At 42.0% G+C, this 15,839-nt stretch overlaps 1 protein-coding gene across 5 annotated transcripts in view; it reads right to left on the bottom strand.

Annotated features, from left to right (window-relative positions):
* The window catches only part of POLR3B (RNA polymerase III subunit B), a 108,652-nt gene extending 94,624 nt beyond the window's left edge, over nt 1–14,028 (bottom strand). The window contains exons 1-5 of one of the 5 annotated variants that reach the window (XM_041756120.1): nt 12,935–14,028; nt 8,920–8,952; nt 5,645–5,701; nt 5,390–5,454; nt 2,809–2,884 (exon numbers count right to left, since the gene is read on the bottom strand). In XM_041756120.1, the coding sequence (XP_041612054.1) occupies nt 2,809–2,884; nt 5,390–5,454; nt 5,645–5,701; nt 8,920–8,952; nt 12,935–13,006 (303 nt within the window). In that variant the 5' untranslated portion in view covers nt 13,007–14,028. Of the gene's footprint in view, nt 1–2,808; nt 2,885–5,389; nt 5,455–5,644; nt 5,702–8,919; nt 8,953–10,584; nt 10,776–12,207; nt 12,538–12,794; nt 12,827–12,934 lie in introns of those variants that run through there. The other 4 variants (XM_041756123.1, XM_041756122.1, XM_041756121.1 and 1 more) reach the window with 4 other exon arrangements.
* Nucleotides 14,029–15,839: the final 1,811 nt, after the last annotated feature.

The following is a 15,839-nucleotide window of genomic DNA, read 5'->3' on the forward strand; positions in this document are numbered from 1 at the left end:
TAGCACAAACCATTCATCACATCATATTAACAATTTCTGCATCATATTAACTTTAGAAATTACTGGTGTATGCGTCAGTTTGACAAAGTGATAATTAGCTCAATGATGCCCTTACCTGAGCCATGATCAGACACAGCAAACCCCACAAAAATCTTTTATGATGTCCCCTTTATTTAATTTTTTTAAAAAGATTTTATTTATTCATGAGAGGCACAGAGACAGAGGGAGAAGCAGGCTCCCCACAGGGAGCCTGATGTAGGACTCAATCCCAGGACCCTGGGATTACCACCTGAACCAAAGGCAGACGCTTAACCACTGAGCCACACAGGTACCCCAACGTCCCTGTTTTACTGATGGTCATCAGTGGCTTGTATTCTCAAAAAGAGAGTAACTCAATCATACAATTCATGTTACTGCATCTTCTCTCTGCCTTCAACTGAACCAAAGACAGATTTAAACTTTTTATTTCTTTTCCAGGGCCTGGGATCTTAAAATATTAGATATCTCTATTAATGTTGAATAAAAGTTGCTTATTTTATATTTAATTAGATTGAGCCTCCATTTTCAGTCCACACCAAAGGCGATATGTGTAGAGGTTCCGTGTGCACCCTGTTGCCTGTGCTCAAATCCTGGTTCTACCACCTAAGTTTTGAATAACCCTTCTGTGTCTTGGTGTCCTTGTATGTAAAGTGGGGATGAGAATAGTTTTAATTCCCAAGAGGTTTTATATATATGTATGTGGTATATATATATATTTAGAATAGTGTCTGGCAACAGAGTATTACATAAATAATATCTCATTTTTATTTAAAAAATTAAAAATTAACATAACACCCATGATGGGCAAATATTTGTGTTTCTTTTTTTTCTTTTTTTTTTTAAGATTTTATTTATTTGAGAGAGAGTGTGAACTAGAGAGAGAAAGCAAAAGTGGGAAGAGGGAAAGGGAGAAGCAGAATCCTCGCAGAGCAGGGAGCCTAATGCAGGGGCTCAATCCCAGGATCCCAGGATCATGACCTGAGCAGAAGGCAAGTGCTTAACCAACTGAGCTACCCAGCACCCCCAAACATTTGTGTTTTAACAAACTCCTCTCCATCAAATGGAAATAAACTTTGATAAATGTGGTGAAAATGGGGACCCCTTCCAGAGGTCCCAAACAACCCCTGTGAGCTCCCTCTCTCCCCCTCTGCCTCTCTGTCACCACAGGAGTAGAACTGTGCAGGGGAATCTGCAGAATCAGCATCCCACCACTCCTACTGTAGGTACCCTGACTGCCCACCCGCCTGCTCTCCCACTCTCCCTGCCTCTCCAAGGATCAAAATCCCTCCAAGAAATCTCTGTGCCCTCTCTCCCTAACTGCAATAACATCCACATGTTTCTTCTAACATCAGGAAGAATAATTATGACAACTGTGGCCTCAGACTTCTCGAACTACTTCAAACCACTTTGTCTTCTCTCTTCTCTACACTCAGTAATGTAGTTCAGAAGATGACTTAGAAATTGCTAATCGGCTGCATAGTTCTTAAAAAATTGGAAAACTCCAGCAAGATGAAATGGGGAAGTGGGGAAAGCCAAAGTGGGGCACGTGTTCCCAACATTCCACACCTCGCCACTTCCTACTCTATACAACTTCACCTACCATGCCTACCTCACCCTCCTGGGCATTCCAGTGTGCAACCCCTGCTGTCTGTTTCATGTATTTTGTTATTTTAGTCTCTCCACAGAGTATGAACTCCTTGAGGAAGGACAGGGTCTCATTTCTTTGGTATCTCTCAATGCGGAGGCACAAAATAAACGTTCAACTGACACTCAATACTTGGCGATTAAATAACACCAACATTTAGCTTGTGTGAAATGTCTAGTTCCATGATCATACTTCCTGTCTAACCTTGCTCAGACAACAACCCTAACATTCTAACAACTCACTTGTTGTTTAATAGAGTCCTCTGCTACTTTCCCTAATTACTTTACAGTTTAGCTTTACATTAACACAAACTAGATAAATCTACAAAAATCATTTTCTCTCCTAAATCAATTCCAAATTATGGACATTAAGTGGAAGAATTTCCAGAGGAATCTAGAACATGTTAAAAGCCAATAAACAGGCCTGTTCTATAACCCTTTAGGTCTGTTAAAATCCTGGTAGTTAAATTTTCTTCCTATCCATCTCTTCTACCAGGCTGTGAACTCCTGTCCTTGGTCTCCCCTGCCTAACACAATGCCTGACCCTCAAAAAATGTGCTCAGTAATATCTACAAATGCACCGCACACCGCACTAGGCAAAAGTGGCTGGCCAGGGCAGGGGATGATGGAGAGGCTGCTCAAAAGTCAGAAGCATGGATGTACGTAGGACAAAGTTATATAACAGTGCAGGTTAACTAATAGTGCAGAATTAAATAATAAACTAGATAGTACAAAATTGTTTCCTAATACAGTGTAATATAAGTGCTAATTTATTTTGGTCATCTTTATAAGAGATATTTTTTCCTTGTTTTAAAATCATTTTAAGAGCATATGCTGGGCGCCTGGGTGGCTCATTCAGTAAAGCATCTGCCTTCAGCTCAGGTCATGATCACAGGGTCCTGGGATCCAGGCCCACATTGTGCTCCCTGCTCAGCGGGCAGTCTGCTTCTCCCTCTACCCAGCCCCCTCCACTCTGCTCATGATCACACCCGTGTGTGCTTGTGCTCCTCCCCACCCCCTTGCAAAAATATAGACCTAAAAATCTTTTTTAAAAAGCTCACGTTAAGAGCACAGACTCCTTGAGTCAAGGCAAACAAATACAATTATAGTAAGGTAGATAATTACCTCATGAGGGGATACTGGTCTAGTTACATTGAAGCTTTCTTCAACATCAGGAAGCCCCACATAGATATTAAGATACCTGAAAAGCAAATTATTCCATTACCAATTATACTTTTTCAAAGAACATACAAACAAACAAGCTATTTTCTTCCCAAATACAAGGATTATACTTTGAGTATAATCAGTATATTATACTTGAGTATATTATAAATACTTACCTTGCTAAAAATGACAAAAAATTGTAATTGGAGATCTTCTTGACATGATAATACATATAGCTCTATGAAGGAGGGAAAAAACTATCGAAGTCTTTAAGAAATTACTGTAAATTTATTTTTTTAAATACTGCAAATATCGCTCTCTAGAGATGATATTTAATGAAAAGAACTATTATTCATGTAAGAAATAAGAGGTTATAAGGGGAAAAAAATACAGCTCTTCCTCGACTTACAGCAGGGTCACAGCCCAATAAACCCACTGTAAGTTGAAAAGACTATTAAGCCAAAAATTCATTTAATATACCTAACCTGCCAACCATAACTTAGCCTGGCCTACCTTAAATGCGCTAAGAATAATTACATTAGCTTATAGTAGGGGAAAATCATTTAACACAGAGCCTATTTTAAAATAATGTGTTAACTATCTCATGTAATTTACTAAATACTATACAGAAAGTGAAAAACAAAACAATTTTAAGAGCGTCGGTCCTTGATCCCTGTGACTGTGGGGCTGGCCGGGAGCTGTGGCCACGCTGCCCAGCAACATAAGAGGATTGTACTGCATATTGCTAGCCTGGGAAAAAAAAGATCAAAATTCAAAATTGAAAGTACAGTTTCTACTGAATGTGTCTAGTTTTCACACCATCATAAAGTTGAACCACTGTAAATCAGGGACCATCTGTATATATTCTTTACAGCAAAAGAAATAGGAAGGAAGCAGAAACTAATGAGACTGGATACCTACTGGGAGTGTCTGACAACAGGGTGGAAAGAACTGGAAAGGGTGGCAATTTCCTAAAAGTATTTTTTTCTAAAGGACTAACTCTTACAACCATGTTTCACACACTCAAAAAGTAAACGCATAATTAAAATCTACCAGGATGCAGAATGGGACCCAGAATGGAATACAAATGGCACTACCTTACAAATGAATAACATAACTGCACTGAGAAGGTGAGAATGGAAACAAGTCTAAGTTGCTCTGGAAACAATATTTTGCTTGGATACTGTAGAGATAAAGACAAAAAAATCAATGTACAGATACTGTACTCTAATTAGCAAATTTTATTCTCACAGAGTTATCAATTAGCAATTCTGAAATATGCACATTCTAGGATTGAATAAATAGGTACAAATAGTGTGGATAATGAGAGCCAGGTTTTTCATTTTAGGGACAGAAGTTACAAATAAGGAAAGAGGTCAGTTAGAATGAGTCCCGTGGAGTTGAACGGAAATAGGAGGTATCAGTATGCTGGGTTTTTATATAAAAATGGATAGGATATGGAAATATGGATGTGTGCATGCATGTTAGCAAACACACACATATTTCCTTGCTCCATCTACCAAGGTTTTAATATCTCTATCTTGGTTTTTAAACACTTGTCCAGAAAAGGAGATTAGGGCTTCCTGGGGAAATGGATGATTCCAGGCTGGTGCAGGGTAGAAAAAGCTCTTCCTTCCAATAAAATTCTAGTATGAATGTGTAAGGAACGATGACAAGAAAGCCTCATCAATAGGTAAACATACAGCAGTAACTGTTAGAAGAATCATCCTTGATGCTAAAATTAGTGTGTAAGCTATTTGTATAGTATCAAAGGATCTCCCCCTAAGACCCTTGTTACAAAAGGAAAAATACATATGTGGACAAACACGCATATACCATCTTAATCAAGTGAACAAAGTTAAAACCACCAACAGTAAAATATACTGACATCTGTAGCCCTGATATGATGCAGTGAAGATGGCACAAAACATTACTTCTGTGCCAAAAAAGCATAAGCCAACTGAATCATGAGCAAACATTTTACAAACCCAAATTGAAGGACCTCCTACAAAACAATGGATCAGAATTCTTCAAAAGTGTCAAAGTGATAAAAGACCAAGAAAGTATGAGGAACTGTTACAGGCTGGAGGCGGCTAAAGAGACGTGAGAACTAATCATCATGTCGGGCTCTGGATTGAAGCCTGGGCCAGAAAAAAAGACATGAGAGGGAAAGCTTGAAATAGGACGTGCAGAGTAGTTGACAGTATTATATTGGTGCTAATTGCCTGGGTCTTCTAATGTGGTTTGGTTATGTAAGCTGCTAATATTAGCACAGACTGGGCAAAGGATAATATGGAACTCTTTGTACTATGTTGGTAATTTTCTCTAAGTTTAAAACTGTTCTAAAAAGTGTTTAAACCTCAGTTTCAGTACTTCTCAAACATAACTCTACTTGTTATAATTAGTTTACCAATTAAAAATTGAGTGCTTTTCTTATTAACCAGATAAAGACAGTTATTTTGATAGGCTTTTGGTTAACAACCATATTCACTTTTAAACATGTTAGATGGAATCAAAGCAGCAAGAGTAGATGACTCCTTACTTCAGGTACCACATGGGGTCGGCATCACTCGTGACCTTTTCGTTGGCCTTCATGATCTTCTTTATCTACAGTGGAAAGAGCACCATTAGGGCATTTCTGGCTTCCATCAATTCTCATCTCTACTTTTCTTTTTAAATAGGCTCCATGCCCAACAAGGGACTCGAACTCAACAACTCTGAGATCAAGTTGCCTGCTACCCTGACTGAGCCCGCCAGGCACCCCTCTCTCTCTCTGCTTCTAGGCCCTGCTGCTTACCTCCACATTAATGAAATAGTTGAATGAATCTATATGCTGTTTCACAAGGCCTTTCACCTAGACAGACAAAAAATAGAAAGCAGGTTAGCAACAATACAGCATACTATGTCAGACTCTAACCACAGGCGATCTTCAGATTTTTCTCAAAACCAAAGTGAGAAAAAAAAATCCACAAATGTCACCTGGTGGAACTTCACATTTATGTTTCCTAATTCCATTTCTCCTCCATCCTGCTAATACACACTCAAATTTTCCTCCCTGAAAATCAATCTGACCCTGAAAATTCAAGGTAGGAGTATTTGAACATATCTAAGGACTCTCCATAAGCTAACAAATGAGGCAAGATGTTTTCTGCATACTTTGAATTTACAAAAAAAGCCAAGAAACAAAATACAGCAATTGAGCATCATTTCCTCAACCCTCAAAATGTCTGTTTTCCCCTATCTGGATAATTTCAAAACTTAGATAACTTAGAGAAGACTGAGGGGGGAAAAATGAGGATCTTTATCAAGAAAATTGAAAATCACGGCATTTGAAATGGAAAGGCAGGTGAAATTCATGGAAGAACACATACTAGCCAGCAGAGACTCTCCTTTCAACTCAGAAGTAGGAAACAACCGGGCAGAGGTAGTGTAGTGTGCTATGGAGAACACTGCAACAGCAACACAGACTCTAAAGTGCTAGAATTTAAAAGCCTGCATGTGTTCTTTTTTTTTTTTTTTTTCACTTTATTCTTCAAGCACAATGGGTTCAGCACTGCAAGAACAATCCTAACACATAATCAGAGCCTTTAATTACACTTCCTTCTTGGGATCTCACAGAGCAACCATCCCATTTAGAAGTGGTCCTAATTACTGAGGGAAAAATTTAACCTCATATACTGATCTGAGGTCTCCCTTCCCCCAGGTCCCACCCCTTGAACTTAACTGTCCCTCTGGAGAGAAAGGCCTGCTCCCCAACAGTCCATTTATTTACTATTTACCACAACTCTCCATGTTGTCATATTCAGGATAACTAGGAACTATTCAACTATTTCTCACATGCATGCCTTCCAGACCTTTCTATCAGCCTGGTCCAGGTGGCCAATGTTCCTCCTAACATGGGGACCCTGAACTCAGACAGTGTTCTCGACAATCTGATGCATACAGTGGGGATATGGCCTCCCTCATTCTGGATATTACAGCACTGGATATTGATTTATTTAAAAAAAAAATCAAGGACAGGGTATGATCCTGGAGACCCAGGATTGAGTCCCATGTCAGGCTCCCTGCATGGAGCCTGCTTCTCCCTCTGCCTGTGTCTCTGTCTCTCTCTCTCTCTCTCTGTGTCTGTCATGAATAAATAAAATCTTTAAAAATCAAGGCCACACTACTGACTCATCAACTAAATCTCAAAAGGTAATGTTTATTTTCACCAAGCAATACTATCAAGTCAAATACACCCAATTTGGTGCTTGTGTGAAACCAAGTACAAGGATTTACATTTGTCCCTCTTCACTGTTGTCATCCTAGCCTAAGAACTAAGTCTTGATTCAGTTGGCCAGCAGCATCGGCAGCCTTATAAGCTTTGTGTTTCTATCTTCAGTTGTGTATTAAAATCTTTATACCTATATTTTTGGACAAATATATTGTGGTGTGAGTAAAGGAGATTCTCAACTTTGAGTAACTGAATGAATGAACGAATGAATGAATGAAATGACCACAGACTTAGGTTTCTACTGAATTCTCACTCTCTTCTTGGACTGTCATCAGTTGTCCCCTCTTTTTTGAATCATAAATACCACCTTTTCTCCTCTGCTTATATATAGTTCCTTAAAAAAAAAAAGGGAATAATTAAAAACAACAAAAAAAACCTTTCCTTCCCTTGACCTTCTTACCATTTTATATCATCCTGGGTCACTCTTCTTCCTAAAACCTCCTTAACAGCTTCCTATTGCTGTTAAAAGAAAAACCAACTCCTTAACGTGGCTTCAAATCTGGTTAACAATCTGGCCCTGACAGCCTCCCCAGAACCACCCCCCAACACTCTCTTTTTGCCTACAACACACAACCAAGTCAGGTAAGACTCTATTCATTTTTCAAGCCTCCATCTTTTCATTTAGCATACTTTCAACATCCATCCATATTGTAGTATGTACCAGCACTTGATTTCTTCATATTGCTAAATAATAGCCCACTGCAGAGCCACAGTATGGATATACCATGTTTTATTTACCCATCCATCAGTTGATTCCATTTGGGTTGTTCCTACTTTTTGGCTATGATGAACATATATGTACAAGTTTTATGTGGACATGTGTTTTCATTTCTCTTGAGTAAATAAGTAGGAGTAGAATTGCTGGATCATATGTGGTAACTCTGTTTAACCATCTGAGGAACAGCCAGGCTGTTATCCAAAGCAGTTGCAATATTTTATATTCCCACCAGTAGGGTTCCAATTTCCCCACATCCTCATCGACATTTATTATTACCTTTCTTTTCAACTACTGCCATCCTAGTGGGTGTCAAGTGATCTGTCATTGTGGAACCCGCCCCTGGCCTAGCATAAGCTCTTTTAAAGTGAATTGAAGCCCTCCACTAACCTTATATTCGGCAGTTCCTATGACTATCCACTTATCCATTCCAGCCACACAGACTGGTCACTGTTCCTATAAACACTGTGGAGGCTCCCCTGAGTGCTTTTATCATGGCATGCTCTCTGCATTATACCTTTCAGCTTACAAACCCTGTCCTCCTAAGATGCCGTTTACATCTTACCTCTTTGGGAGACCTTCTCTGGCATCACTCTTTTGCTAACCACCACTTTACTACTGCTTATACTACAACCTACCTCTAAAATTAGATTACCACTCTCCCAACCAGCACCTTAGATATAGGCAGGGAAGCTGCCTTATAATTTTTTGTATTTCTAAAATATAGCAAATTACATAGTTGTGCAAAGTCAAAAATTATTAGTTGATGATAAACACTAAATCATTTTTAAAAAGATGAACTTGGCTTTTTCATTTAAAAAATAACCAATTGGGATCCCTGGGTGGCGCAGCGGTTTGGCGCCTGCCTTTGGCCCAGGGCGTGATCCTGGAGACCCGGGATCGAATCCCACATCGGGCTCCTGGTGCATGGAGCCTGCTTCTCCCTCTGCCTGTCTCTGCCTCTCCCTCTCCCTCTCTCTCTGTGACTATCATAAATAAATAAAAAATTAAAAAAAAAAAAGAAAATACAAAAAAAATTAAAAAATAAAAAATAACCAATTATTATTAAATGTTAAAAGATTACCTTTAAAAATGCTGGAAGTAGCCTCCATTTTTCCTGTGAACCAAAACAAGAGGAGTATCAGCATTCTGTGCCAGCAACCACAATATTTTTATAAGAAGTTATTTTAGTCTACTAAAAAGAACTTACTTGATCACAGAAAACAGAAGAAAATAAACCAAAATGAAAAGAACAATTTAAAAATTATAACCACCTGGACACCTGGGTGGTTCAGTGGTTAAGTGTCTGCCTTCAGCGGAGGGTGAGATCCTGGAGACCTGAGATCAGGTCCTGCATCGGGCTGCCTACATGGAGCCTGCTTTTTCTTTTTTTTTTTAAAGATTTTATTTATTTATTCATGAGACACACACACACACACACAGAGAAAGAGAGAGAGGGAAAGAGAAAGAGAGGCAGAGACACAGGCAGAGGGAGAAGCAAGCTCCATGCAGGGAGCCTGACATGGGACTCGATCCCAGGTCTCCAGGATCATGCCCTGGGCTGAAGGCGGCGCTAAACCACTGAGCCACCGGGGCTGCCCATGGAGTCTGCTTCTCCCTCTGCCTGTGTCTCTGCCTCTGTGCCTCTCATAAATAAATAAACAAAATCTTAAAAAAAAATTGTAACCACCTTTACGGAAATCATATATGTATATACGTGCATACAAATACATATGTATATATATACATATATATATACGTACACGTATATAAAAAATTTCTTTAGCAGAATAGACTTTAATCTCTTGATGACTCAAGGTTCCAAGCACTGTTCATACTTTATGTCATGACACCTCCTGAGCAAGTGGGACTTGCCAGTCTGAGATAGGGAAAGTAAGTTTGGGGAAGCTGGATCTCTTGGCCCAAAAAGAGTTATTTCTCCCTCCCATTCTTCTCCAACTAGTGCCTGATCAAAGCTCATCTCATGGCTGCAGGAGGACCACACATGATATTTATCTCCTTCATTAAATAACTGCAAACTCACACACTGCTCAAGCTCTTAGGTCTGCTTTTTATACCTTCCTGAGATTGTAAGTGGCTTGAGATAAGAAGTCTATGTACAGTACCTTCTCTGCTAATGGGAAATCCGATAAATGGTTATAAATGAGTCTAAAGCAAGAATAGTTTCTGAGTAAAGGCCTGAGGACCACACAGGACTGGCAATAGCTGTAAAAACTGACTTTCACTAGCAGCATCAATAGGTTCTGAGCAAAAGAGTGATGTGATGATGACTCATTTTAACTGGATGACTCTAGCTGCTGGGTTGAGAACAGACAAGGTTAGAAGCAGAGAAATGACTTAGGAGTTTATTTAAATACTCCAGGCCAATGGTCACAGTATAGAGAGTGAGAAATTGTAGTTAGGAGGCACAATCGAAGTCAATAGGATTTGATCCTAGATTAGACAGAGACTCTGAGAAAGAGGAGTCAGGACGGACACCCCAGAGTTTCCATTTATGGAGAGGAGGAGACTGGGGTACTGTCGAGCAGCAGGTTCTGTCTGGTGTGGAGTCGGGAGTCAGGCTGGGAACATATTAAATTTGATGTACCCACTAGAGATTCAGGGGGAGATGGCAAATAGACAACAAATGGGGCTCTGGAACTTGGGAAGAGAGTGGCCTAGAGATATAAGTTAGGGAGAGTCAGCAGATGGAGGACAATTAAAGATATGTAATGATGAGATCACCCACCTAAGGAGTGTGGATGGAGAAGAGTCCATGAAGTGAGATTACAAACACTCCAACATGCAGAAAGGAGCAGCAGAAGGCAGATTAAGCAAAGAAGATTGACCAGGAGTGGTCAGGGAGGGAAGCAAACAACCTAGAGAAAGTAAAAAACATTCTTCAAGAAGAGGAGGCGGGTGGCATATGGAGCACATATGTACCTGTAACTTCCTCTCAATGTGCTGTGGCCCTAAAACTACTCTAAAAAAAGTCAGTCTACTAAAAAAGAAGGGAGCCAGGCAAAATTAATCTATGGTGATAGAAATTGAAAGGTACTTGGGGTTCAAAAAGGTTCATAAGGGAACTTTCTGGGGTGATGGAAAAGTTCTAGACCTTGTATTTGAGGGGTAGTTATTTGGGAATACATAATTATCGAAACAAAGGTGACTGAACACTCGACATCTGTGCATTTTATTATACGTAAATCTACAAAAAGGATTAAGTGAAAAATCTAGAAGGAACTGTGAGTAGAAAACGAAGATTTCAGGGCAAAATGGGGAAGGAGGTGGGAATGGTGGGAAAGGAGTCTGTAGAAGAAAATAGTGGCCAGGTTAAGATGTTAGATTGTGCCCTAAGAGCACAGGGCAGAAATTGAAGAATTTTAACCAAGGGAGCAACACGATCTTATTTGTGTATTTAAACTGACGGTAAAATAAGGGCTCTGGCTACAGAGCAGAGAATAGGTTGGAGTGAGACAAGTAAGTCAGCAGTGTAAGAAGAGAGGACAGTAGTAGCTCGAAAGTAGTGAGAATGAAGCAACAGACTTGAGTGTATTTAGTAGGTAGCACCCTTAAGATGTGACGGTGGACTGGACACAGAGGGCCAGGAAGAGGATTGTTATTCCTGATTCAGAAGCCTGGGACTGTGCTTCTGGTTCCTTCACAATTTGTGCAAATTCAGGAAAGATATAGAAATCCTTTACGATTAGGGAGAAGTGCCTGAGGATGAAGACTAAAATCCGACTGTCAAAGAGTCCAAAATCCAAATCAGCCACTTAATGGCTTTTAGACACCGGATTAATTACAGTAACCTCTCTGGGCCTCAGAAATCTTCACTGGCAACATGGAGTGAAAATTGTACGTATTTCAGAGAATCAAATAATGCAATGCACGTTAGGCTTAACGAGAGCCTGTCACATAGCACGTGGTCAGGAAATGCTGGCTCTTAACTTCAACCAAGATTTAAAAAAAGAAAAGAAAAAAAAAAAAAAATCCAGGACTGCCTGATGATCATCCATGTACTTCAGGCACTCATGGGCTAATAAATCTGATGGACCGGGGACGCCTGGGAGGCTCAGCGGCTGAGCGTCTGCCTTCGGCTCAGGGCGTGATCCCCGGGTCCTGGGATCGAGTCCCGCTTCAGGAAATAAATAAATAAATAAATAAATAAACAAACAAACAAACAAACCTGACGGACTCATCATAATGGACCTCACTAATCTGCCAAATAGTCATAAAGAAATTCTTATAATGCAATGGATTCACAGATCACGTCACCGTCGTGTTTAGACCCTTCAACAGCATCTCGCACGGCTCCTCCCGAGGTCTACGCAAGGTCAAAAGCGTTCCCGGTGGGCCCCTCACTACTCACTCCCCGTCTCTCTGCCTGCGCTTTCCGCACCCTGGTTCCACCGGACGGCCCCGGAGAACGCCGCACGGTCTGACGGCCTGACCCACCCTGCTCCTCCACCTTAAAGCCCTCCTGGACTCGTCCACGTCCCCGTTCCCCGCCGGTCGATTCTGAGCCGCAGCGAGGTGACGTGAGCCTTTCCAGCGAGCACAATCCTGTCCCCAGCGGAACCTCACGAGGCGGCTCACGGTAGGGCTCGCCTCTGGTTATCCGGTGAAAGAGATGGGGCTACTCCCCAAAATAAAGATTTTTTTTTTTAAACTCAAAAGATATTGGGTAAATTTTCAGGGCGTTGAAAACACTCGTGCAGCCCGAAAGTGACTTCCAGGTTAAAATGATGCCTAGCCCGGGACGCGGAGGTGGGACCTGCCCAAGGCGTCCTCCGAACCCTGCGAGGATGCGCTCCGTGCCCCCAGCTGGGCGCGAGGACCCAGGCCGCCGCCACACACGCAAAACCTCCAAGGCCCCCAGCCCCCCGGCAAGCACGCGGGGCCCTGCCCCCCCAGGCCCCCCCCCCGCCCCCTCCCCGCGCACGCGGCGACCCGCACCGGAAGAGACCCGGCCCCGCGCCCCGGGCATGCGCAGAGCTGCCGCGCCCGTCCCGCTCGCCGCGCCGCGAGAGCTCTCGGGGCAACGCCTCCTGCGGCTGCTCCCGGCCCCTTCCGCTCCCCGCCTGCCCGGCCCTCACCTCTACGGTGGGGATGGGCGCCGCCAGCTGCTCTGGGGTCAGGTTCCCGAACTCCTCCGCGAGCACATCCATGCTGCGCTGCTCCCGACCAAGCAGAAACAAGCGGAGCCCCCGCGCCCGCTTTCGCGGCAACACGCGTGAAGAGCGACGCGCCCCTGCCTAAACGGTCCCCGCGCGCAGGTTAATCGGCGGTGTGACAGAAACGTTCCGCCTGCTCCTGGCCCGAACCTGCGGCGGAACCCGGATGTGGCTGCGGCGAAGCCGGGAACCTGCGCCCCCTGCCGTCGCTCGGAGGTCTCTGCCAGCTCCTCTGAACCACAGGGCAGGTTTCGTGCCAGCTCTCCCACGATGGACACCAGTTTTGTGATCTTTTACACTGCACTATTGTTTGTAATGTTTAGATACACTAATGTTTGTGTACACTATTGTTTGTAATGTTTTAAATAATCCAGAGAAAAGGATAAACGGATACTCTGTTTATCCGTGAGCTGCCGAGGCAGAGAATTCGTTTAATCCAATCCAAAAACGACACGTTATATAGAATGGAAAACTAGGGAAACTTATATGCTTAGTAGTAGGGGATTGGTTTAAAAAAATTATAGTACGTGTGTGATGGAATATTGTGCAACCCTCAAGATGACCTAAAGTGAGCGGTTCACTCACTAGAGAGTAGAGCAGAACAGGATAGTAATTAGGATAATGTTCTATTCTCACAGGACTGGAGAAGAGATCCGGGAATGAGTACCAGGATGTGGAGAAATTTAGTATGAAATTGTCATTTTAAATCAGGCAAAGACAGGTTATCCAATAAACGATACTGGAACAGCTGATGAGCCATTTAGGAAAAAAAAAAAAACTTTAAGTAAATCCTATATGGCTTAAGTATTTAAATGTAAGACGTTAAAAGAAAATGTAAGTAAATGTGTTCATTAGATTGAGATTGTGAAAGCCTTCAAGGACAACAACATAGAAATCCTAAAGGGAAATATTCATAGATTTGGTAATGTAATTGTAACCACAGTTATAATGATTCCATAAAAGTGCAGATTTAAAAAAAAAAAAAGATTTATTTATTTATTTATCAGAGAGAGAGAGGCAGAGACACAGGCAGAGGGAGAAGCAGGCTCCATGCGGGAAGCCCGACGTGGGATTCGATCCCGGGACTCCAGGATCGCGCCCTGGGCAAAAGGCAGGCGCCAAACCGCCGAGCCACCCAGGGATCCCCAAAAGTGCAGATTTTTCTGCACAGATTTTTAAATTCACCATGCATAGAGTTCTTTCAAAACACAAGTTGGAAGAAGACAAAGGATTGGACTGGTAGCCCTAATTTAAAATGAACTCCTACAGATCAATAGGAAAAGCTCCCATTGGAAGAAAACAGGGTGAAAGACCACCAGTTGTTTAATTGGTACACAGTTTACGTTTGGGAAAATACAAAAAATCATGGAATTGGGCAATGGTAAGGGTCGGGGAACAGTGTGAACATCCTTAAAGCATACTGAACTGCACACTTCAAAACAGTTGTAATGGTAAATTTTGTGTATTTTGCCACAGTAAATTTTGAAAATTTGTAGATATACCATTTTCTCATCGTGAACGTATAACACTTGCACACAGTTTGTGAATTAGCTACTTCAAGTAAATTTCAGTGCTTATCTCCTAAGTATTGCACTGAGATCTGAAAGTAGAAGGGAAAGAAAAGTTAAAAGAAGCTTAACCCTGTTCTCAGAGATCTTACGGTTTAACTTAAAGAGGCATATATACTTTTGTATCATCCTTGTGAATTACCAGAGAGCAGCCTATTTCTAATGGAGCCTGTAGGGGACTGCGAGGTGATGTTTAGATGTTCTTAAGTTTGGCTCAGATGTGTTGGCTTACTGCTCCAAAGTCCTTTTGGCTTTCCACTTTCTCAAAGTGGTTCTCCAATTTTAGTGTTTGAATCACCTGGAGAGCTTGTTAAAACAACCTCAATTTTCATATTAGGCAGGTTTGGGCTGGGGCCTGCCAATTTGCATTTCCAGTAAGTTCCCAGGTGATGCGGATGCTGCTGGCCCAGTGATCACACTTCGGGGATCACTCTCCAATGTAAGACATATCGCAGCATACCATATTCTCTGTTCATGCATCTAGCTCTTCAGACGGGGAGCTCCTGGAATGGGGACCATCTTGTTTGTCTTTGCATTCCCGGGTTCTCACCCACTGTGCCTTCCTGAATAAATTTTTGTTGAATAATTTGAAAGAAAATAATGCAATGAGTGTTAATAAATTTGATATTAAATTTGATCATCTCTTTAAAAAGTTGATTTTAGTTTCTCTTGATAAGAGGTGGATCAGGTGGCAGTGGTCCCAGACTCCCGCATGGCAGCAGTCAGCTGATGCTGAGTGATGTGGGGACCCCTTACACCACAGTTGCCACAATCCTTGCAATCCTTCCCTTCGTGCACCTGCCTCCCCCCTCCAATTCCCCCTTCTCCTAGTATTGGTATTTGCCCCCAGGTCAATCCATGACTTATGATTACCTAAGGAAGTGAATTTTAAAAACCAAAAAGCCAGAAGCAGTTCTCCTATTTCTCTGTTTTCTGTTGTCACTTGAGATATTAGTGCAAAAAAGACTCATGGTTTGAATAGAAGCCTGGACGTTTGGGGAAGGAATCTCAGAGGGAAACCTGGCTGACATCTTGGAATACGGGACCATCACTTAAGTATAAAGTGCCAAGGGGCCAGGTGAGAAGGTGACCAGTGCCGTGGAGAAGTGGGGAGGGGAATGGGGGCATTGGTTAAAGCAGAGCAAAAGAAAGGGAACAGCGGAATTGTCCAAGCTGGATGCCCATTTACTCTTTGCCAGGCATTGGAATACACTCTGTGCATTCTCTAATGGAATGATCAACCTCAGGGAGCTAAGTAT

Source organism: Vulpes lagopus, chromosome 5 (assembly GCF_018345385.1).
Source record: "Vulpes lagopus strain Blue_001 chromosome 5, ASM1834538v1, whole genome shotgun sequence".
Classification (NCBI taxonomy): domain Eukaryota; kingdom Metazoa; phylum Chordata; class Mammalia; order Carnivora; family Canidae; genus Vulpes; species Vulpes lagopus.